Source organism: Artemia franciscana, chromosome 1 (genome assembly GCF_032884065.1).
Source record: "Artemia franciscana chromosome 1, ASM3288406v1, whole genome shotgun sequence".
Lineage (NCBI taxonomy): Eukaryota > Metazoa > Arthropoda > Branchiopoda > Anostraca > Artemiidae > Artemia > Artemia franciscana.
Genome location: NC_088863.1, coordinates 14,795,289 through 14,818,367, shown reverse-complemented (window position 1 = coordinate 14,818,367; position 23,079 = coordinate 14,795,289). Strand labels below are relative to the sequence as shown.

The following is a 23,079-nucleotide window of genomic DNA, read 5'->3' as shown; positions in this document are numbered from 1 at the left end:
TCTCACCACCAGATTCAGCGCATCAAAGAACCCTACTGTAGAAGTTTCAAGCCCTTATCTACAAAAATGTGGAATTTTTTATTTTTGCCAGAAGACTGATCACGGATACGTGTTTATTTGCTTTTTTTGTTGTTTTTCTTTTCCCAGGGGTGATCGTATCGACCCAGTAGTCCTATATTGCCACAAGAGTGCTAATTCTAACGGAAATAAAAAATTCTAGTGCCCCTTTTTAAGTGACCATAAAAAATGGAGGGCACCTAGGCCCCCTCCCACGCACATTTTTCCCCAAAGTCGGCCGAATCAAAATTTTGAGATAGCCATTCTGTTCAACTTAGTCAAAAACATAATATCTATGTCTTTGGGGACGACTTAATCCCCCACATTCCGCGGAGGAGGGGCCGCAAGTTACAAACTTTGACCGTTGTATACATATAGTAATGTCTATTATGAAGCGTACAGACGTTTTCAGGGGGATCTTTCACCTTGGGTTGGCGGTGGGTCGGGGGGAGGGGGTTACATGGGAATATCTTTCTATGGAGGAATTTATCAAGAGGGAAGAGAATTTCCATGAAGGGGGTGCAGGATTTTCTAGCATTATTTAAAAAAACAATGAGAAAATAAAACAAAAATCACCCGGAATAAATGAATAGCATTAAAATTTAAAACGAATATAAATATTACCTATATAAGGGAGTTCGTCTTCTCCACAATACCTCGCTCTTTACGCCAAAGTATTCTTAGTAATTTCAACTATTTATTCTACGGCCTTTATGATTCAGCGGTCGTTCTTAAAGATTTGGGAAAAAATTCAAGCTTTAGTGTGGAGAGAGAGGTATTGACCAGGGGGAAACCCCCTCATATACGTAATAAAAATACACAAATATAGAAGTTCGTTACCTAAGTTTATTCATAAGATACATATGTTTATCACCGATAAACACGTTCGTACAAAAAATAAAAAAATCTAGTTGCATTTTTAAGTAACCGAAAATTGGGGGGGGGGGTAACTAGGCCTCCTCCCCCATCCCTTTTTAATCAAAATCGTCCGACCAAAAACTATGAGAAAGCCATTTAGCAAAAAAATATATATATACAAATTTCGTTTTAATTATTCATGTGCGGTGAGCCAAAATCAAAACATGCATTAATTCAAAAACGTTCAGAAATTGAGTAGAAAAAATAAAAGTTTTTTTAACTACAAGTAAGGAGCGATATTAAAACTCAAAACGAACAGAGATTATTCCGTATATGAAATGGATTTTCCCCTACGCAACGCCTCGCTCTTTACGCTAAAGTTTTTTTTATTGTTTGAAAAAGTAAAGTTGTGACAAAGAGTCAAACGTTACGGTAAAGTGCAAGGTGTTGCGGAAGGGAGAATCCATTTCATATACGGATTAATTTTTGATCGTTTTGAGTTTTAATGTCGCTCCTTGCTTGCAGTTAAAATAACTTGTTTTTTTATTTAATCAAAATAAAGATCGAAAAATATAGGGTAGAAACTCTTTCGGACGAGGTTCAAATGGCATTCTGTGGCGAAAAAACCATAATTTCGGCCCAAAAAGCGTCATATTTTGATCAAGTGAAAATCCTCACACAGCCAATCGATTTAAAATTACGTAAAGCTATTTATTGACATTTTAGATTTTAAACGCCATAACGCCACAAGGAGGTGTATTTGTTCCTAAAGGTACACAGAATACATAAGAAATAAAAGGTTAATACAGATAATTACAGTAAAACTTCATTAACTAGTTTTTTATTTAATATTTTGTTTTTAAACTAAATTTTTTAAAGAGTGTAAATTAGAACTTTTATATATTTTTTTTAATATAATCTTTCATATATATATATATGTATATATATGTATATATATATATATATATATATATATATATATATATATATATATATATATATATATATATGTTAAATTTTACAAACGCCTTAGCCTCCTAACAATCCCCACTAGAATCCAGCTCTAGACACTTCGCTGGTTCGATCACGGAGGGATCTAGGTGGAAGGGCAACTTCACGCCTCATCCCCTCTTGGACCTTCTTCGTCTAGTAGGAGACCGCGAGGCATACAGAAGGTTAATCCAAACAATAACAAAAAGAGTTCCCATACATATATTTTTTTCTTTACTTAAAGTTCATTCCATGAACCTTCTAGTGATTCACATCCTTTTACTAGCCTGTTTTCATTTTTCACCTAGTCAAGCTGAAGCAGCAATGCTACTTGGCAGTTATCAAATTTGTTGGTAGATTTTGTCTGAGAATACCATTTTTACTTACAAAAATGCTTTTTACTCAAAGAAAGCTGTCAAAACTCAAGTTATGCTGCTAAAGTATCGGCACCCTTTTGGAATCCTGTCGAATTCTGCTACTGGCAGCTTTGGAACTTTGAAAGTTGTTCTGCTAAAGTATCGGCACCCTTTTGGAATTCTGTCGAATTCTGCTACTGGCAGCTTTGGAACTTTGAAAGTTGTGCTGCTAAAGTATCGGCAGTTTTTGGAATTCTGTCAAATTCTGCTACTGGTAACTTTGGAACTTTGAAAGTTGTGCTGCTAAAGTATTGGCAGCTTTTGGATTTCTGTCGATTTCTGCTACTGGCAGTTTGGAACTTTTTTGGAACTTGCAATTAGGAAGTTGTGCTGCTAAAGTAAGGGCAGCTTTTGGAATTCTGTCGAATTCCGCTACTGGCAGCTTTGGAACTTTGAAAGTTGTGCCGCTAAAGTATGGGCAGCTTTTAAAATTCTGTCAAATTCTGCTACTGGCAACTTCAGAACTTTTTTCCTACCTGACTGGTTTTTTTTTTCGTTTCGTCACCATAATTGAGGAGTTTTAGGCTCTTTTCCAAAATTCCAATAAATTACTTTTAGCAATAAATATTTTCAGCCAGTTTGTGGTAACTAACTGTAAGTTACGAGTGACTCAAGCCGATAGTAACTGAAACATCACATAAATAATTTTAATAACAATTAATACATCAAAAGAATTGACTTTTATGCAGATTCCGAAAATATAAAATGCATCCAGTTTAATGTTATCCATCAAAGGCTACAAGCCTGAAAAACAAAATTCGAAAAAACACCCCCAAGAAGGTAAGCAATATTGATTATAAAATAATCAATAAAATATTGATTATTTAAAAAAAATTTGATTATTGATTATTTTAAATAGCAATAAAAATAAATCATATTCTTAAAATCAGCATATCTGAGAAATACTGTAGGCGAATCAAGCTTCTATCTTGACATTATAGAATTTTGAGTTCTTTCCTGAAAGAAAAATTGCGGATGCATTTTATTTGTTCTATCCAGGGGTGACTGTATTGAAATAGTGGTTCTGAAAACCAAGAGAGGGCTAATTGGAACGAAATTAAGCGTGTTAGTGTCATTTTTGAGAGGAAGTGACATTGTCTGCCATTTTGGGCACCAAACTGCGATTTTGCCCATAAGAGGACACCGTTCTTCATAATGCCATGCCTTCCCTTTATATTAATAATCTTTCCCTAAATCTAGTATTAAACTGTCTTTTTGCGACCTTGGTAACTTGATATTTGACAAACATAAGATCTGTATCAACCGACTCTATTTATTTTCCTTTCCAAGATCCTTTTATTTAAAAGAAGAAAGAACCAGTAAGTCGATATTTTTGAAAGCCTTTAGTTTACCTTTTCCACTTAAAATTACGGTTACAATATCCGGGTGACTCAAACATGCCCTTCCTATTCTACTTTCTAGGTCACGAAAGTCTTAGAATTTCAAGTAGTCTTCTCTTATATTACCTTTATAAAAAAAAATTAAAAAAAATTAAGGAAAAATTATTTACAAACTAAACATATAATGTTGATAAATAGTTATTCATAAAAAAAGAAAATAATATTAACTTATATGTGCTACTAACTAACTTCGGGAAGTTTATCATAATGAAAATAGAATGTGTTCATCTCCATCCCGAAAAAGCAAAGAGCAGATCGACGAAAAAGACTGCTGTATCTAAATAAAACATCTTCAGAACAGTTATAAATAGGACAAGTCTGTAGTCTTCTGCAAATAGTCGTGATGTTTACTATTAAGTTATGCATAACAATATTCCATAAATGAAAATCAACCTGAAAAAAAAAATAACGCCCCTTCACTGTTTTATTTAATGGGGCGGAGATATGGATCACCAAAAATGATTTTTCAGGCCATGATATATATATTTTCGAGCGGGAGGAGTTAGTCAGACAAGCACTGATCCTAGGAGATGTCCTCAAAACATTCTGTATTTGTTTAATCAAGCATATGACTGTGATCCTTTATTTCACACCCAAGAGGTTTTTGGGGTAAGAGGGAAGCTTTTAAACCTACAAAATCAATATTAGACACTTAGTCCAAATACATCCTTCCAGACGAAGTGAGGTTGTTGGTTGAAATCCCCTCTATATTAATCTGAAGGACTTCTCATGAAAAATTGGATGATTTTGGTCTAAAATTACATTCTTTTTTATTTTTTTTAAGGTTTAAGGCTTCCCCTCCACGAGAAACATGTTCACTGACACCACTCTATGGTTGGTGTGAAACTACGCAACATTGTATAATACTGTATGCGCATCCTGTAGTATAGAGTAATTAATCTGTATATTTATAGATTATTCTGACTTTTATTTTTTCTGAATATATATATATATATATATATATATATATATATATCAGAGGTGTTAATTCAAAATAGTAAAAAAGGCAAATTATTTAAATATTTATGTATATGAATTATATACTGACTGATTTTCCTTTATTTCTTCGATTTTTTTCAAATTTTTTTATTTCTATAGAATATAATCTTAGTACACTGGGAATATATAATTCTTTCTTTATATATCATTCTTTCACTTCTATCTTAACATGATTAATTATATTTATATTTCACATTTAGAAGCAGTTCTTCAATATATCAGTCATTAACGACATTAGCATGTTCAGAACGGTTTTTGCTTAATTTATAGTGCCCGAGTGTTTCCTCATCTCTTAGAATCAAAATGAAAAAAAAAAAAAAGAGATTTGAGCAGCAGAGGACAGAGAGTTTACCAGTGAAAATATTGTGACTTTTCGTTGTTTTCATTTGGAACAAAGAAAAGTTTTTGGGTATATTTGGTGTACACCAAATATATGGAAATGGCTTTTGAAAGGCGTCAAAGAACGCTACTTTGGGTAAATAATTAAGATTGAAGCTCAATTTTGATTAGACCAAAGATGTGAGCAACTTATAAGAGTAGAAACTGGTGCTAGTATCGACAAAAACTATCAACACCATCTAGCGTTTGGCGACACTTGGTATTTTTTCAAGAGAGAGAGAAAGTTGGGTTCATTAATATAAATAAACAAAACAAAACAAGCAAATGGGCCGAAGCAAAGCTTGTTTGGGCTTACAACCCCAGTACACATACAAATAAAACAAGACGAGAAAGGAGAGGAAAATGAAGAAAATAGAAGAACAGAAAAAGAAAAAAAAGCAAAGAAGAGAAAAGAAAAAAAAGGAAAAAATTCATTTACCCTATATTTCGATCGATATGGGATTACAATTGAAAAAAGACAAAATATAAAGAAACTAAAACCAATTGACCAGTATCGCCTAAAACAATCCAACATCTTGGTTCCACTTGAGGTCCACTCAACTTTCAAAGCCACAAATATTAAGGCCAAATAGCTTTAATTGCCGCTGGAATTCACGAAAATTATCCATTTTTTTCAAAGCCGTAGATAAACAATTCCATGCATGGGGTCCTAGATGCCGAATAGAAAATTGACATCTACAGTTAATAGCAAGCGGATGACGAATTATATTGGACTGTCTCGTAAAATGTGTAGGAATATCACTTCCCTATTCAAATTTTAAAACATATTGGTAAACAATTTTGAAAATATTTAAATATAAACAAGCTTTGATAAAAAGTAATAAGTCCTGCTAAAGGCAAGATCTTGCAATCTATATACCTCTTTTGTACCGAGTCTTTAAAACCAACACCCCGTAGCACTCGAAGCAATTTATTCTGCAAAACCCGAATATGATGGAGAGAAGGAAATGTACTACCCCAAACAGTACAAAAATATAGCAGATAAGGATGAATCAAGGAATAATACAGTGTTCTTAGAATATCTCTTTGGAAAATATTCTTCAACTTTCTTAAAAATGCCAACATTCCTAGCGAGTTGAAGACTAATATAATCTATATATTCTCTAAAACTAACATATTCATCAATTAAATTTCTTAGATATTTTGTACAATTTGTTCTTAAAATAATCATATCAGTAAAATTGATTCTATCTATCCAAGGGTAATAATTTGACCTCCTACCATACAATACAATGGAAGATTTACTATAATTTAAATTTAAATTATTAAATTTCATCCACTTTTGAACAAACTCTAAACAAAAAACTAATACGACTCAACGGCTGAATTCCTGTTTGTGCAGCCACAGTTAAATGACTGTCATCCGCAAAGCTGGGGACAATTACTTTTTCCCCGTCACATTCAAATTCAAGATCATACAAAATAACATTAAAAGCTCTGCATAAATCATTTATAAAAAATAGAAATAACAGGGGACCAAGAACAGATTCTTGAGGTACTCCAAATTTAACATTACTGACTGAAGAAACATTATCTCCTAGTTGTACGTGTTGAGTTCTTTCTTTTAAAAACGAGGACAGTAATTCAAGAAATGGTCCTATAAAACCGCAATTTTCTAATTTGGCAATGCGTATAAAATGGTCAACGCAGTCAAAAGCTTTTACAATATCAAGAAAAACAGAAGCGACTTTCATACCATTATCCGACGCACCACTCTCAAAAGTCGTCAAAAATTGAACAGCATGCTCATTAGATAAACCCCCAAAAAACCAAATTGATTTGGATTAAAAAATGATTTACTCTCTAAAAGTTCAACCATTCTTTTAACTATTAATTTTTCAAATAATCTGGATACTACTGGTAATAAAGAAATGGGCCTATAATTTCCGAGTACATTTTTATCACCACCTTTATATAGAAGAATAACTTTTGCAATTTTAAAACAACTTGGAAACACTCCAGCCCTAAAACATTCATTTAAATAACACGCTAAATGACCGGAAATGACACGGTAAATATACTTTAGAGTTTTAACGGTTACAAAATCAGAGCCTGAAGCTCCATTATTCATATTTTTCAATTTTTCAGAACGTTCAGAAGCATTGATTGGCTTCAAATATGCTGAAACATCACTTGCATTCAATAAATATTTTTTTAAACTACCTTCATGCTCAGAAATAACCATACTTTGAACCAAATCCTTCCCCACATTAGCAAAATGACGGCACATTCCATCAGCAATTGTATTATCATTATGTATACCGTCCGGAAATATATCATCATGATTAGGATTTACGACGGATTTTATAATTTGCCTTATTTTTCTATGATTACCTTAACAAGATTTAAATTGATTACGATAGTAATCAGCTTTGGCTTAACGAGGTAGTGTATTTAACTGGTTACTATAAATCTTATACTCTGTTTTATCACTTACACTATTAATAGCCGCACACATTTTGAACAAATACCTTCTTCTAATAATAGCCTTCAAAAGAGCTCGAGTAATCCATGGTTTCTTTGGAGTTTTTCTACGACGAGTTATACTTTTACGAGTACTAATATCAACTAATAAACTATTTATTATTGAATACCAATTTTTAAACTTAGTATTGGTATCATGTTCGTCACTATTTAGAAATTCAAAACTACATTTCTTTATCAAGCTTCGCAAACATTTTATGACCTGTTGAATACTCTATATTCATGCTCGATTTTGATGTCGTAAAGATTAGACTAACAGCAGAGACCAGTTAGCCATTAGTAGAGTGGCAGCTAGAGGCAAGAATTAACTTGCCTAGATATTCGTTTCTAAGCATGTTTTAGGAAGATCCGACCTCTAAAACATATCCACAGCCCCTTATTTACACCAGTACGGTGACGAATCCCACTTCTATCTTTATGGCATTATTTAAGATATTAATGTTGTTTAAGGTTCACTAAAGGCGTTTCAATCTTTATAGGATGGCATCAATTGGAGAGGAGGGGACAGAGGCATTTGCCTCCCTCTTTGATATTGAAAAAAAATCTGTTTTTGGATATTTTAACTAAAAACACTAAAATACAGAAAGCAATTTCCCTCCCTCTTCGATAGATTAAATAAAAGTATTTTTCTCCCCCCCCCCACATTGTCACAAAAAGACACCACTGTCTATGTATCTCTATATCAATGAAACCATATGTAGTGAAAGTTGTTTTCCGACAAACATTGGAAGTTTCAACCCCCGGTCCCTGGTTATTCCTGCTAGAAAATTGTCAGTGACGCGAGTATCGAATCTTTAAAGTGTGCTACAACGTTATATGATACATATTTAGGTGGATATGAATAATTGGAAAGTTAAAGCTTTTTAAGAAGTTAGCATGCCAATTTCTATATATTTATTAAGCTTTGATATTATGTGCTCACCCGAAACTGTTTGTGGCTTACAATCATTCGGATAATCGGAATGATTTCGGAAATTCGGAATAATTAGCGAATCATTCGCTAATCATATTATATCAGCAAATACGATCACTTTTAAAATGGCACTGTCCATGAAGGGGAAATTCAACCCTACAGTTTAATAACTTAGTTATTTGAAGTAAAACACCCACAATTTACGTATGCAAAAACAACATAAAGTAGCATCCTCCTGTGATAAGACGCAAAATATCCTTGTTGAGATTTTAGGTTTGTTTATTAATTTATAATGGTATATTTTACCACTAGAGACTGTTCAGTTTAAACCATGGGCATTTTGTCGATTTGACATAACATATTCTGTAGGTGCAATTTTCGTTCAAATCGGTACATTTCTGTTGGTACATATTTTATCCGTGCATTTTTGGAACTTATCGGTATATTTCTGTCAGTACATATTACATCGGCGCATGTGGTCATTATTGAAATGGTACAACTCTGGGAGAGAAAATTTACGAGAGAGTACATTTAAAGGATTAATATTTGGCTAAGTGAATAACTCCAATTTCAACTACACAGCTTTTTAACTTTTAGTTGAACTTACCGAACCATTCCCACAATGAAAACCAGGGCCTTTGAGCTCCAGCTTTGCCAAAAATCCGTGCTTTTAAAATCACAATTCCCTCTAAAACAGAACTAGAACGTTTATATCCCATAAGGTATCCTCAAACCCTGTACATCTTGGGATATCAAGTTGCTCTCGCAAACTAAGTGCTTTCCAGAGATGCTTTCTAAAGGATGGAAAGTGTCTGAATAAAAAACGCATGCGAAATGCTAAACTATGCTTATTGTCAATTACCAAAATTTCAAATGTCAGCCCACTAATAAACTTAATATTTTTTGAATATAAAAAGAAAAAGAGTTTGTATGAGAAACATTTTTGGGAAAAATTCATCCAAAAAGTTCAAAAACATTCTAAAGTTAGAGTGGATTAGCGTGGTAATTAAAAATAAGCAGCCTTTCAAAAAGAACTGGGTGAGATAAACTACAATGCAGGAATATTTTAATTAAATGTTTAATATTCAGAGTTGGTTAGGTTAGGGATTTATAATGTATTCGGGGAAGCCTGTTTCCATAAATTGTAGAACTAAAATAAAATATTTACGGGAAGAATAAATAACTGTTTTCTATGGAAATTTAGTATTTTTTGCCTAAAATTTGAAATAGTTATCACGACCAGCCAAACATATATTGATTTCAAGCATGTGCTGATTTAACTGTTGGTGTGCTTATCCAAAAGAATTTTAAACAGATAAGTAAACCTTCAAGTTCAGTAAATCTCGAACTTTGGTAAACTTTTAACTTTATTAAATTAATAAATATTAACCTTTCTTTAAACTTTGGTAAGTATTTAACTTCATTAAATTTATAGACTCAGTAATTGTAAATTTAACCCTTAGTTCTTCAATAAATTTTCAATACCAGTTAATTAGTAAATGTTAACCTTTCGTAAATATAAAGCTTAAAAGTTACAAGATCTTCAACTTCAGCGAATCAGAAAATTTTAATGCTCAGTAAATCTTAGTTGAATAAATCTTTCGTACAAAAAGTTCAAAACATTCGCGAGTTAGAGTGGATTAACGTAGTAATTAAAAACAAGCATACTTTCAAAAATTCAAAAATAACCAGTCGTTGCCAATATACTGCCCTACAATTTGTTTGCTATTTCTTCGCATGATTGCAACTGGATAGCGAGATATATTTTTCAGGTCTTTCTTTTTTATTGTTATAATGTTATAGCTTTCTTTTTTAGAATAATTGTTTGTCTTTATCAAGAGGAATCACGCCAAAGCTGCCATCCAGAAAACAAGCCACATGTTAGCCACAAAGGATAAGAGGGGATGGCTTTCTTAGGCAGACTTCGATTTTCGAAAAAAGTGATTAAATAATCGCTATATTTCAAACAAAAGGCTGAATAAAAAATGTGGTTATAATCCACTTTTAAGGGGCATAATGAGAGAAAAGATGAAATGGCTAGGACAGCTTCTGCGCATGAGGGATAATAGATAGCCAAAGATCATCTTTTTCGGGCCTACCACCTAGCGCCAAACAAAGAGCAGCCTGTCCCTAAAAGGGATGGGATGAGGACACATGGAAGGATTCAATGGAAATCGGGACTACTTAAGAGGTAGCACAGATGGAAGCCTTGGACAGGTTGAGATGGGGAAGGAGCGTGCGTAACTGCGTTGGCCTCAGGCGACTTGGTGCTGCAGTGAGTTATTAGTAGTAGTTGCAATAGTAGTAAAACCCTACAAACCCAAGCTTCTCCTCACTCTTATTTAAATAAGTTTACGATTCAAACTGATTATCTTTGACTTACGATTTACAATAAACATAACGAGTGTTAAAAAAATCAAAAGAAACTAATGAAAATCGTCTTCTGACAAAAAAAAACTATAGGAAAAGATGAGTCCCAAATTAAACTGATAAAATCTATTAAATTGAACTAGCTGACATTAAATTAAGCTAATGATTGCCAAATAAACCCAACGAAGCAAAATGAAAGTTATCCTTCGACAAAAAACTGACGAGAAAATGAGTTCCGAATTAAAATAATGAAAATAAACTAGTTAATATTAAATGAAAACAAATCAAACGAATGAAAGTAAAAAACACTAAAACTAAATGAAAACCATCCTTGGACAAAAAATAAAGAGTAAATAAGGGCCAAATCAGAATAAATAAAATTAAACTAACAAGTAAGCCAAATTAAACTAACGAATCAAATTTTATTTAAAATGTTTAAATCAGTATTTAAACATGCAAATCAACGGCACCTTCTAATTTCCCTTCGTATTTTTGCAAAACTGGGTAAACTTCTTCTTCAAGGAACTCAGTAACCTATCAAAATAAAATAGATTTGTAGAACAAATTAATTTGATAATAACACCATAAAACCTAACATAAAACAGCAAAACGATTAGCAGAATATAAAACAATCAAATGTGGTACAATATTAAACTTTTGGTTAGGCAAAGAAACTAATATTTTAAAGCCTTTTAATATAAAAGTAGATACAAGCGAAAGGTAATAATAAACCATACTTGGGACGAGAATCATTAAAATATAATCACAAAACGTAGGCTTCAAAAACCACAAACAACAAAAACAGGAAGAACAATAGGGAACTTTTTTTAGACAATGGGAAACAGCTAGGCTGGCATTAAAAACGTGTTTTTAAGTCAGTTTTTTTTTTCATTTCAATGAATTGCCTCGTTTCATAACAATTTATTTATCAGTCCTGGTTGAACTTTGCTGAGGTAAGGATGCTGGGACTGTTTTGAAAAACTGTTTATTTTAGTTTTATTGATTTTATCCTCTTGTAAGTTGTTTTTTCTTATTTGTATTGCTGAGGACGGCCCTTGGACATAGGGCCGATATATTCATTCTAATTTGTTTCTCACTGTCTTAAAAAAATCCCTATTGTTCTTCTTATTTTTGGTGTTTGTGATGGAAAGGCAGTGTGGCCTTCGTCGTTATTTATTTGAAAAACCAGGAAGCATAGCCCATTAATTAATGGAGCATCTGCAACCGTAAAGTACCAAGGGCAGTAAAGATTTAATCTGATCTTTTGAGCTGGTTAAATGCCAATTTACACTACTATACCGATACTTAAAAAAAAAAAAATGTAGAATTTTAAAATTACTGAAGAAGCCTCCCATCTGCTGTTGTGAAGTATTGATAGTATCAGGTGCCAAACTTAAGAAGATGAAACATGGGTGAACAGTCCACAAAAATAAACTAAAAACATGTGGCACAAAGCAGCTTAAGGAAATACTTTCCTTCAAAGGTAAAGTTGTTTTTTGAAATCAACGGACTGTTAATGTTTAAATTTTAAGGGATGAAAAGCGTTGTGAAATTTAACTAACAACTTCTGCTTATTTATTTTCACCTTTCAACGTGACACCGCTAACGAAAATATCCTGCTGCCAAAAATTGTTTAATATAGCATACTATTTAATAGAGCATATGCAACCATAAAGTACTGAGAGCATTGAAATATTTATTATGCTCATTTGAAATGGTTAATTGGAAACTTACACTACTATGTACTTTAAGAAAAAATCAGAAATTCAACAGTTGCTGCAGAAGAACTCCATCTGCTGTCACGCAGTTTCGGTAGTATGGGGTGCCAAATCTAAGTCGACAAACATGGGATAACATTAGAAAAAATAAGCTAGAAACATGTGGCACCAAGCAGCTTAAGAAAATACTTTCCTTTAAAAGTGAAGTTGTCTTTTAAAATCAACAGATTATTAATGTTTGAAGTTTTATGGACGAAATGGTTTATCGAAATTAACTAACAACTTCTGCTTATTTATTTTCGCCGTTCAACATGACAACAGTGACGAAAATATGGTACTGCCTAAAAATTCACAACTTTTACTAAAGCCAAAAGAAAAATATCAGAAAATCGCGTTTTCAGGTATCAACATATCAAGGATTTAAAACAATAATTTAAAACAAAAATTATTTTTGTTTTAATGGCCTTGGTACTTTAATTCACAGTAAAGTTTATCGCGGAGCAGTCATGAAACAAGGTCGAGCTTTAAATGTTCCGCTTCCCCTTTTGGTCAATTTTATGACCAGTTCAATTTTAACCCCCTACGTAGTTATTCACTTAGTAATTTAACAATAATTTAGCGATTCTTTTTCAATATTCCACTTTTCGTCTGGTCAGCTATATTTAATGATTTAATGTTCCACATTCCACTGTTCTTCTTTTAGCCATTCAACAATTATTTATTTACCAGCTTAATAATTATTTCGCTATTCTAATTCGATCTTCGGCTTTACAGCTGGTCCTACTTTATATTCCAAAATTCTAATTTTAATCATTAAACAATTATAAATTCAAAAATTTAATATCTACTTAACAATTCTTTTTAAATATTCCGCTTCTTACCTAGTTAATTAGGGTCCTCGTTTGAATTTTTCAAATGTGCCACTTTTCGTCTAGCCTCTTTAATTTATAAATAAAAAAAACAAGTTTTTTTAAATGAAAGTAAGGAGTGACATTAAAACTTAAAACGAACAGAAATTACTCCGTATATGAAAGGGGCTTTTCCTTCTCAACGCCCCGCTCTTTACGCTAAATTTTGACTCTTTCTCTTAACTCTACATTTTAAAACATAAAAAACTTTACTTACTTTATTTAGAAAGTAAGTAAATTACTTTCATTTAAAAAAAACTTGTTTTTTTTATTTAATTTTGAACGTTTTTGAATCAATGCATGTTTTGATTTTGGCTCTCCGCAGAGGAATAATTAAAATGAAATTTGTAATTTTTTTTTTGCTAAAGGGCTTTCTCATAATTTTGATCGAATGATTTTGAGAAAAAAAGAGCGGGAGAGGAAGCATAGTTGCCCTCCGATTTTTGGTTAATTAAAAAGGCAACCTACTTTTAATTTTTTACGAATCTTTTTATAAGTAAAAGATATGCGTAACTTATAAATTAGCTTACGTAAAGAACTTTTGTATTCTCATATTATAAAACACCTAGTTGGAGGGGACGCTTCGCGCCCCCCCGCGCGTGTAAGTCGTTACGCGCCATATTAGTTACGCACCATTGTAGTTGTGTCCCTCTGTCCCACCTGTGAATATATATATATATATATATATATATATATATATATATATATATATATATGTATATATATATATATATATATATATATATATATATATATATATATATATATATATATATATATATATATATATATATATATATATATATATATATATATATATATATATATATATATATATATATATATATATATATATATATATATATGTTTTAACTACGTAAAACTTGCGAATATACAACATTCTTCGCTGTCCCATTGTCTGTGCATATAAATAGATTGTCAGGTTTACTGACTTTTGAACATGCAACATATAATTGTCCATGGGAAAAACAATACGTATTCAGATCTATACCTTATTATTCTAATGATTGCCCTTGAGCTTTATTGATGATGATTGCTAATCGAACATTCCCTGTGTCCCCGTCGTCATTTATATATCCCCCTGTGCCCCCCGGCGTCCCCATTGTAGTTGTGTCCCTGTGTCCCGGTCGTCATTTATATTCCCTGTGTCCCGGTCGTCATTTGTGTCCCGGTGTCCCAGTCTGTAACTTCTCTTTGAGTGTCCAGGTCGTCATTTATATATTCCCCTCTGTGCCCCCGGGCGTCCCCGTTGTAGTTGTGTCCCTATGTCACGGTCGTCATTTATATTCCCTGTGTCCAAGTCGTCGTTTGTGTCCCAGTGTCCCGGTCTATAATTCCATCAGTTGACAAACATGACGTTAGTCGACAAACAACTTCATGACGACATCCAGCTCAATCCTTATAATGACGTCAGTCGACAGACACACAAACAACTTACTTTTCTATATATAGAAGATAGATAGATATGAGGGGGTTCGCCCCCTCGTCAGTACCTCGCTCTTTACACTAAAGCTTAAATTTTGTCCCAATTCATTAAGAATGACCCCTGAATTACAAAAGCCGTAGAATAAATAGTTGAAATTACTAAAAATACTTTAGCGTAAAGAGCGAGGTATTAGGAGGAGGTGAGCCTCTCATATGGGTAATAATTTCTGTTCGTTTTAATTTTTAATGCTGCTGCATACTTCCAGCTGAAAAAAAACTTTTTCATATTTATTTTTTCATTGTTTTTTTTTAAGTAATGCTAGTAAATCCTGCGCTCCCTTCATGGAAATTTTCTTCCCTCATGACAAATTCCTCGATAAAAAGTTCCCCCAGCATATCCCCCTCTTCTCAACCCCTGCCTCCAACCAAAAAAATCCTCCTGAAAATGCCTGTACACTTCTCAATAACCATTACTATATGTAAGCATTGGTCAAAGTTTTGAAGTTGTAACCCCTCCCACGGGGACTGTGGGGGAGTAAGTCGTCCCCAAAGACATATTTATAAGGTTTTTCGACTACGCTGAATAAAATGGCAATCTCAGAATTTTGATCCGTTGACTTTGGGAAAATAATTAGCGCGGGAGGGGGCCTAGGTGCCCTCCAATTTTTTTGGTCACTTAAAAAGGGCACTAGAACTTTTCATTTCCGTTAGAATGAGCCCTCTCGCAACATTCTAGGAAAACTGGGTCGATACGATCACCCCTGGGAAAAAAAAACAAAAAACAAAAAAACAAACAAATAAACACGCATCCGTGATCTGCCTTCTGGCAAAAATAGAAAATTCCACATTTTTATAGATAGGAGCTTGAAACTTCTACAGTAGGGTTCTCCGATACGCTGAATCTGATGGTGTGGTTTTCATTAAGATTCTATGACATTTAGGGGGTGTTTCCCCCTATTTTCTAAAATAACGCAAATTTTCTCAGGCTCGTAACTTTTGATGGGTAAGACTAAACTTGATGAAACTTATATATTTAAAATCAGCACTAAAATGCGATTCTTTTGATGTAGCTATTGGTACCAAAATCCCATTTTTTAGAGTTTTGGTTACTATTGAGCCGGGTCGCTCCTTACTACAGTTCGTTACCACGAACTGTTTGATTAAATAAAAAAAATCAAGTGCAAACAACTGCAAGTAAGGAGCGACATTAAAACTTAAAAAGGAACAGAAGTTATACCGTATACGAAAGAGGTTGTCCCCTCCTCAACGCCCCGCTCTTTACGCTAAAGATTGACTATTTCTCACAACTCTACTTTTTAAAACAATAAAAAACTTTAGCGTAAAGAGTGGGGCGTTGAGGAGAGAACAACCCCTTTCATATACAAAATAATTACTGTTCGTTTAAAGTTTTAATGTTGCTCCTTACTTGCAGCTAAAAAAAATTGTTTTTTATTTAATTTCTGAACGTTTTTGAATTAATGTATGTTTTGATTTTGACCAACGCGCATGAATAATTAAAACGAAATTTGCATTTAATTTTTTTTTAGCTATATGGCATTCTCACAATTTTTATCGGACGATTTTGATAAAAAAAAAAAAAGGGGAGTGTCGGCGGAAGCCTAGTTGCCCTCCAATTTTTGGTTACTTAAAAAGGCAACTAGAACTTTTAATTATTTTTTTTAAGAAAGTTTTTATTAGTAATAAATATACGTAACTTACGAATTGACTTACATAACGAACTTCTATATTTGTATATTTTTATCACGTATATGAGGGGGTAATGCCCCTCGTCAATATCTCGCTGTTTACACTAAAGCTTGAATTTTGTCACAATTCTTTAAAAATGAATCCTGAATCACAACTTTAACTTACTTGACTTAACGCATTTGCTCAGCAGGATCGCCAGCGTAGAGGGAACTGGTTGACAAAGCCGTCAGTCTTCTTCAAGTAGCCCTGTCCAGGGCTAAGGATAGGGCCTCATTCGGGTTGATGTTGCGATTGAGCAGGCGTTGGTTTATTATATCAGCCCATCTAGTGCGTGGCCTTCCTCGAGGGCGTTTCCAGCCATTTTCCGAGGGATTGAAGCCATGATCCTTGCGGGGGTGCTTAGTGGGAGATGGAGTAGGTGGCCGTACCACCTTAAGAGAGTGGGCTTCTACTTGGGTAGAAGGGTTTGCCAGATTGAAGGTCTTCAGGATCTCAATATTGCGGATCTTGTCATACCATTTGAAGCCTTCGACTCGACGCAGGTGTCAAGCCTGAATAGCATCGATCCTTCTTAGCTGTTTCTGGGTTATCGGCCATGTCTCAGATGAATACAGCATGATGCTTGAGACTGTGACGTTGTAAATTCGGGCTTTGGTATGGCGGCTAATTTGCGGTTTGTGGAAGACTGCTCCCAGGAGTCGGTCGAACACAGAGCTTGCCTTGGCTGATCTGGCTGAGATTTCGGCGTCAAGTGTGCCACTGGAGGATATAACTGGTCCGAGATATGTGAATTGCCTTACCACATCGACAACTTGGCCGTTAATCACAACAGTTGAGAGTGGTATTGATGCGGTCTTTTCTATGGGCATGATCTTCGTTTTCTTCGAGTTGATTTGCAGCCCGACTCTAGAGGCTATGGAGGAGAACGTCTCGAGTGCAGAATTAAGTTGGTCGAGATTGTCACTAAGGACAGCTACATCATCAGCGAATGCAACATCGGACAGAGTCCTCCCGGCATAATTGATGCTGAATGGGTGGGTACGGTGCGTTTCGTTCAGGATGTGGTCAATGACGCAGTTAAACAGCTCAGGTGAAGCCGCGCATCCTTGCCGCACTCCATTTTGTATTGGGAAGGAAGAAGAAAGCTTCCCGTTAACCAGGACGGCGCTTCTGTGTTGCTGTAAAGTTCTTTGAATAGGCTGACTATCTTTGCAGGTAGGCCCGCAGCTTTCAAGATTAGCCAAAGGGACGGTCTGTCAACAGTGTCAAAGGATGAACAAAAGTCAATGAAAGCTATGTAGGCTTTTTTGTTGAATTCCACTGTCTTCTCAACGATCTGTTTAACCGTATGAATCTGCTCAGTTGTCGATTTTCCTGGCATGAATCCGGCTTGTTGGGGGCGGCGCAAAGTATGTCAGAAACTTGTTGCACGTTTCAGCAGTGGCATTGCAAGCAGCTTTCCAGGAACAGAGAGTAGGATGATACCACGTAGTTGCTGCAGTCCGTCTTGCTGCCTTTCTTCCAGTCTGATGGTATAACTTCGGTGCGTCAGATTATGCTGAACATCATCTGCAGCCAGAGTATCATTGCAGGGCCGCCTGTTGTGAGTAGCTCAGAAGCGATGCCACAAGTGCCGGCTGCTTTATTGTTCTTAAGTTTCTTTACGTCCGATCTGATCTCCTCAGGAGAAAATTCATCACCGTCAAGGGCAGCGGTAAACTCTACAGGCCCTGGGTCGATGGAATCGGGTGGATCTGAGTTGAGCAGGATGTCGAAGTGTTTCTTCCATAGACCAAGACATTGGGACTGATCCTATATGGTTTCTTCATTCGCTTCATTCAGGCTTGTGGACGCCATGGTATGTTGGCCAGTCAGCTCACGCGAGATCTATCACCTATGTCTTTCTTTTAGACAGCTTGCTCGAGCTCAGCGGCTTTGCCTTCAATGAAGTCTTTCTTGTCCTTGTGAAGCATAGAGTTGCACTGTTTGTTGAGCTGTCTGTTGAGTGCCATATCTCCTCTTAGTCTCACTCGCCGTCTCTGCTCGATCAATTCGAACGTCTGGTTGCTGATCCACTCTTTCTTTTTTCACTGCTTAAAGCCCACAACTTCTGTAGCTGCAGTGAGAACATTAACCTTGAAAGTGTTCCACGCTGACTCGCTTTCTGAACACTGCTGGAGGGCCTCAAAGCGGTTGGAGACCTCAACCATATACCACTCACGAACCGAGGGATCTTGCTTCAGTCGAGAGGTGTCTATCTTCTTGGAGGCCTTCTCGTTGGCCCTCAGCCAGAGTTTGATCCTTGCAGAAACAAGACGATAGTCGGTATTGCCCAGCTCGGCACCTCTGTATGACCGGCAGTTCTGGAGAGACGAAAGCCAGCGTCACGATGATGTAGTCAAGCATCTTTATTGTCTTGCCGTCATTGCTGTACCATGTGTGCATCGCAACGTCTCTTCTCACGAACCAAGTATTTGTGACTGAAAGGGCATGGGTGTATGCAGCAATTGAGCAGCCGCTCACCATTATCATTCAGAGTGTCAACCGTCACAGGTCCTACAGCTGCATCATACAGGCCAGAGCTGTTAGAAACGCATGCGTTAAAATCTCCCAGGACTATGAGGTAGTCGTGCGGTGGCACGGAGGAGAGCTCAGAGGACAGCAACGCATATAAGTCGTCCTTATCATCATCTTCGGCCTCGTTTGTCGGTGCAAAGCAAGTACGAACAGTTATCTTCCCGTGCTTACCGTCAATTCTCGCTCTCAGTAGACGCGCTGAGATAGGTATGAATGACAGAAGGGCTTTTCGGGCGAAGCTGTTGAGAACAAGGCCAACTCCCCCTCTTCTTTGGGTTCCGCCAGACCAAAGCAGTGTCCTTCCTTCTCCAATATCTTCTTCACCAATTCCCGTAAGGTGCGTTTCTGCTATTCCTGCGATCGTCACTTTATATCTTTTTAGTTTTTTGCTAAAAGAAGCTTAGAACCAGGCTGGTTCAGCGTCAGGACATTCCAAGTGGCAACATTAATGCCACCTTGGTCAGCGATGTTCAAAGGGGTACATCCTTGGGCATGCCTAAGTCCATTTGGGAAAGTAGGTGGGACATCCGAGGCTGTATTTCCAGTTCATTCGTAGCAATGAATTTCAGGAGGAAGGCTGCTAACCCAACCGTCCTTAGGTGCATTTAGTTCTCCGGTGGCTAGTCGGATATCCAGACGTACGTGGAGCCAGCTCTGCATGCGGCAAGAATGCATGAGAGCAGACTTCGGACGAGCACCAATAACTCCTGAATCAGAAAGGCCGTAGAATAAATTACTAAGAATACTTCAGCGTAAAGAGCGAGGTATAGTGGTGAAGACGGAACCCCTTATATACGTAATAATTTCTGTTCGTTTTATGTTTTAATGCTGCTCCTTACTTCCAGCTGAAAAAATTGTTTTAATTTATTTCTCTTTTTTTAAATAATACTAGAAAATCCTGCGCCCCTTTCATGGAAATTCTTCCCTAATGATAAATTCCTCCATGGAAAGATCCTCCGACGTAACCCCTTTCCCCCTCAAAGCGAAAAAGTCCCCCATGAAAATGCCTGTACACTTCCCAATATCCATTAGAATATGTAAACAATGGTCAAAGTTTCTAACTTGCAGCCCCTCCTCCGGTGACTGTGGGGGATTGGGCCATCCTGAAAGACATAATTTTTAGGTTTTTTATCTATTCTGAATAAAATGGCTATCTCAAAATTTTTATCCGGTGACATTGGGAAAATATGAGCGTGAGAGAGAGCCCTAGGTACCCTCCAGTTCTTTGGTCTCTTAAAAAGGGCACTAGAACTTTTAATTTAAGTTAGAATGAGACCTCTTGCGACATTCTAGGACTACTGGGTTGATATAATCACCTCCGGAAAAAAATTAATAAAAAAAAAATAAACACGCATCCGTGATCTGTCTTCTGGCAAAAAATACAGAATTCCACATTTTTGTAAATAGGAGCTTGAAACTTCTACAGTAGAGTTCTTTGATACGATGAAACTGATGGTGTGATTTTCGTTAAGATTCTATGACTTTTAGGAGGTGTCCCCCCTATTTTCTAAAATCATGCACATTTTCTCAGGCTCGTAACTTTTGATAAGTAAGGCTAAACTTAATGCAATCTATATATATAAAATCAGCATAAAAATGCGATTATTTTGATGAAACTATTGGTATCAAAATGTTGTCGATTTTTTAGAGTTTTGGCTACTATTCAAAAAGTCAATTTTTTAGAGTTTTGGTTACTATCGAGCCGGATCGCTCCTTAATACAGTTCGTTACAACGAACTGCTTGATTAGTCATCAAAGACTGGGGAACCAGCAATTAAAGCACTGCCCCAAATTAATTCTACTTTTTCAAAACACACAGGCTATGAAACAACAACCCAAACCACTAAGTTCTTTGATGTGATCTCTTGCTTCCAAAATTCATATTAAAATACCGTTGAAAAAACCTTAATCTCTGATAACAATTAAATAAAAAAACTAGTTTTTTTAACTGAAAGTAAGGAGCGACATTAAAACTTAAAACGAACAGAAATTACTCCGTATATGAAATGGGTTATCCCCTCCGCAATCCCTCGCTCTTTACGCTAAATTTTTTAATTGTTTTAAAAAGTAGAATTGTGGCAAGAGCGAGGGATTGCGGAGGGGACAACCCATTTCATATACGGAGTAATTTCTGTTCGTTTTAAGTTTTAATATTGCTCCTTACTTTCAGTTAAAGAAACAAGTTTTTTTATTTAATTTCTGAACGTTTTTGAATTAATGCATGTTTTATTTTGGCTCTCCGTACATAAATTATTAAAATGAAATTTGCATATCAATTCTTTTTTTGGCTAAATGGCTTTCTCTTAGTTCTGATCAGACTTTTGAGAAATAAGGGGTGGGTAAGGAGGCCTAGTTGCCCTCCAATTTTTCGGTTACTTAAAAAGGCAACTAGGACTTTTGATTTTTAACGAACGTTTTTATTAGTAAAAAATACACGTAACTTAAGAATTAACTTACGTAACAAAGTTTTATATTCTTATATTTTTAGTTATATATATGAGGGGGTTTGTCCCCTCGTTAATACCAGCTCTTCAAATCAAATCTTAAGTTTTGTCCTAATTCTTTAAGAATGACGCCTGAATCAGAAAGGCCGTAGAATAAATAGTTGAAATTACTTAAAATTTTATTAGCATAAAGAGCGAAGTATCTATCTCCTCCTAAATACCTCGCTCTTTATGCTAAAGTATTTTAGAACCCCTCATATGCGTAATAATCTCTGATCGTTTTAAATTTTAATGCTACTCCTTACTTTCAATTGAAAAAAAAAACTTTTTCATGTTTATATTTCCATTGTTTTTTTTTTTTTAATAGTAATGCTAGAAAATCCTGCGCCCTTTTCATTGAATTTCTCTTCCCCCATGAAATATTCCTCCAAGGAAAGATCCTCCCACATAGCTCCCTCCCCTCAACCCCACACCGAAACCAAAAAAATCCCCCTGAAAATGTCGGTACACTTCCCAATAACCATTACTGTATGTAAACATTGGTCAAAGTTTGTAACTTGCAGCCCCTCCCCCAGGGACTGTGGGGGAGTAAGTGGTCCCCAAAGATATAGTTATTATGGTTTTCGACTATGCGGAACAAAATGGCTATCTCAAAATTTTGATCCGTTGACTTTGGGAAAAAATGAGCGTTGGAGGGGGCCTAGGTGCCCTCCAATTTTTTGTCACTTAAAAAGGGCACTAGAACTTTCCATTTCCGTTAGTGAGCCCTCTTGCAACACTCTAGGACCACTTGGTCGATACGATGACCCCTGGGAAAAAAAAAACAACAAACAAATAAACACGCACCCGTGATCTGTCTTCTGGCAAAAAATACGAAATTCCACATTTTTGTAGATTGGACCTTGAATTTTTTTTCTATAGGGTTCTCTGATACGCTGAATTCGATGGTGTGATTTTCGTTAAGATCCTATGACTTTTAGGGGGTGTTTCCCCCTATTTTCCAAAATTAGACAAATTTTCTCAGGCTCGTAACTTTTGATGACAAAGACTAAATTTGATGCAACTTATATATTTAAAATCAGCATGAAAATCTGATTCTTTTGATATATCTTTTAGCATCGAAGTTCCGTTTTTTAGAGTTTCGTTTACTATTGAGCCGGGTTTTCAACAGTTCGTTACCACGAACTGTTTGAAAACCAAAAATCAATTTTACCAGTGTCAAATCAGAATGCAAATATTTAAGAAAGAAATCTTTGTTAAAGTGCCAGTGACAATGAAAATGGAATCGGACTTTTTAAATTGGTTAAGTGGAAAATTACAAAACCATATAAAACTTTAAAAATTGGAAGAACACTCCAGAACACAATTTTAACGAGAAAGAATTTTATACGCA

At 35.4% G+C, this 23,079-nt stretch overlaps 2 protein-coding genes across 4 annotated transcripts in view; both read right to left on the bottom strand.

The window, feature by feature from the left end:
• LOC136035066 (uncharacterized) overlaps positions 1-9,235 on the bottom strand; it is a 312,741-nt gene extending 303,506 nt beyond the window's left edge. The window contains exons 1-2 of the mRNA XM_065717017.1: positions 9,124-9,235; positions 7,283-7,453 (exon numbers count right to left, since the gene is read on the bottom strand). Coding sequence (XP_065573089.1) covers positions 7,283-7,453; positions 9,124-9,235 — 283 coding nt within the window. The remainder of the gene's footprint in view (positions 1-7,282; positions 7,454-9,123) is intronic.
• Positions 9,236-11,288: 2,053 nt separating this feature from the next.
• Positions 11,289-23,079, bottom strand: part of LOC136026165 (adenylosuccinate lyase-like) — a 92,791-nt gene continuing 81,000 nt past the window's right edge. For all 3 annotated transcript variants that reach the window (XM_065702484.1, XM_065702491.1, XM_065702499.1), the window contains exon 10: positions 11,289-11,420. In XM_065702484.1, the coding sequence (XP_065558556.1) occupies positions 11,334-11,420 (87 nt within the window). In that variant the 3' untranslated portion in view covers positions 11,289-11,333. The remainder of the gene's footprint in view (positions 11,421-23,079) is intronic.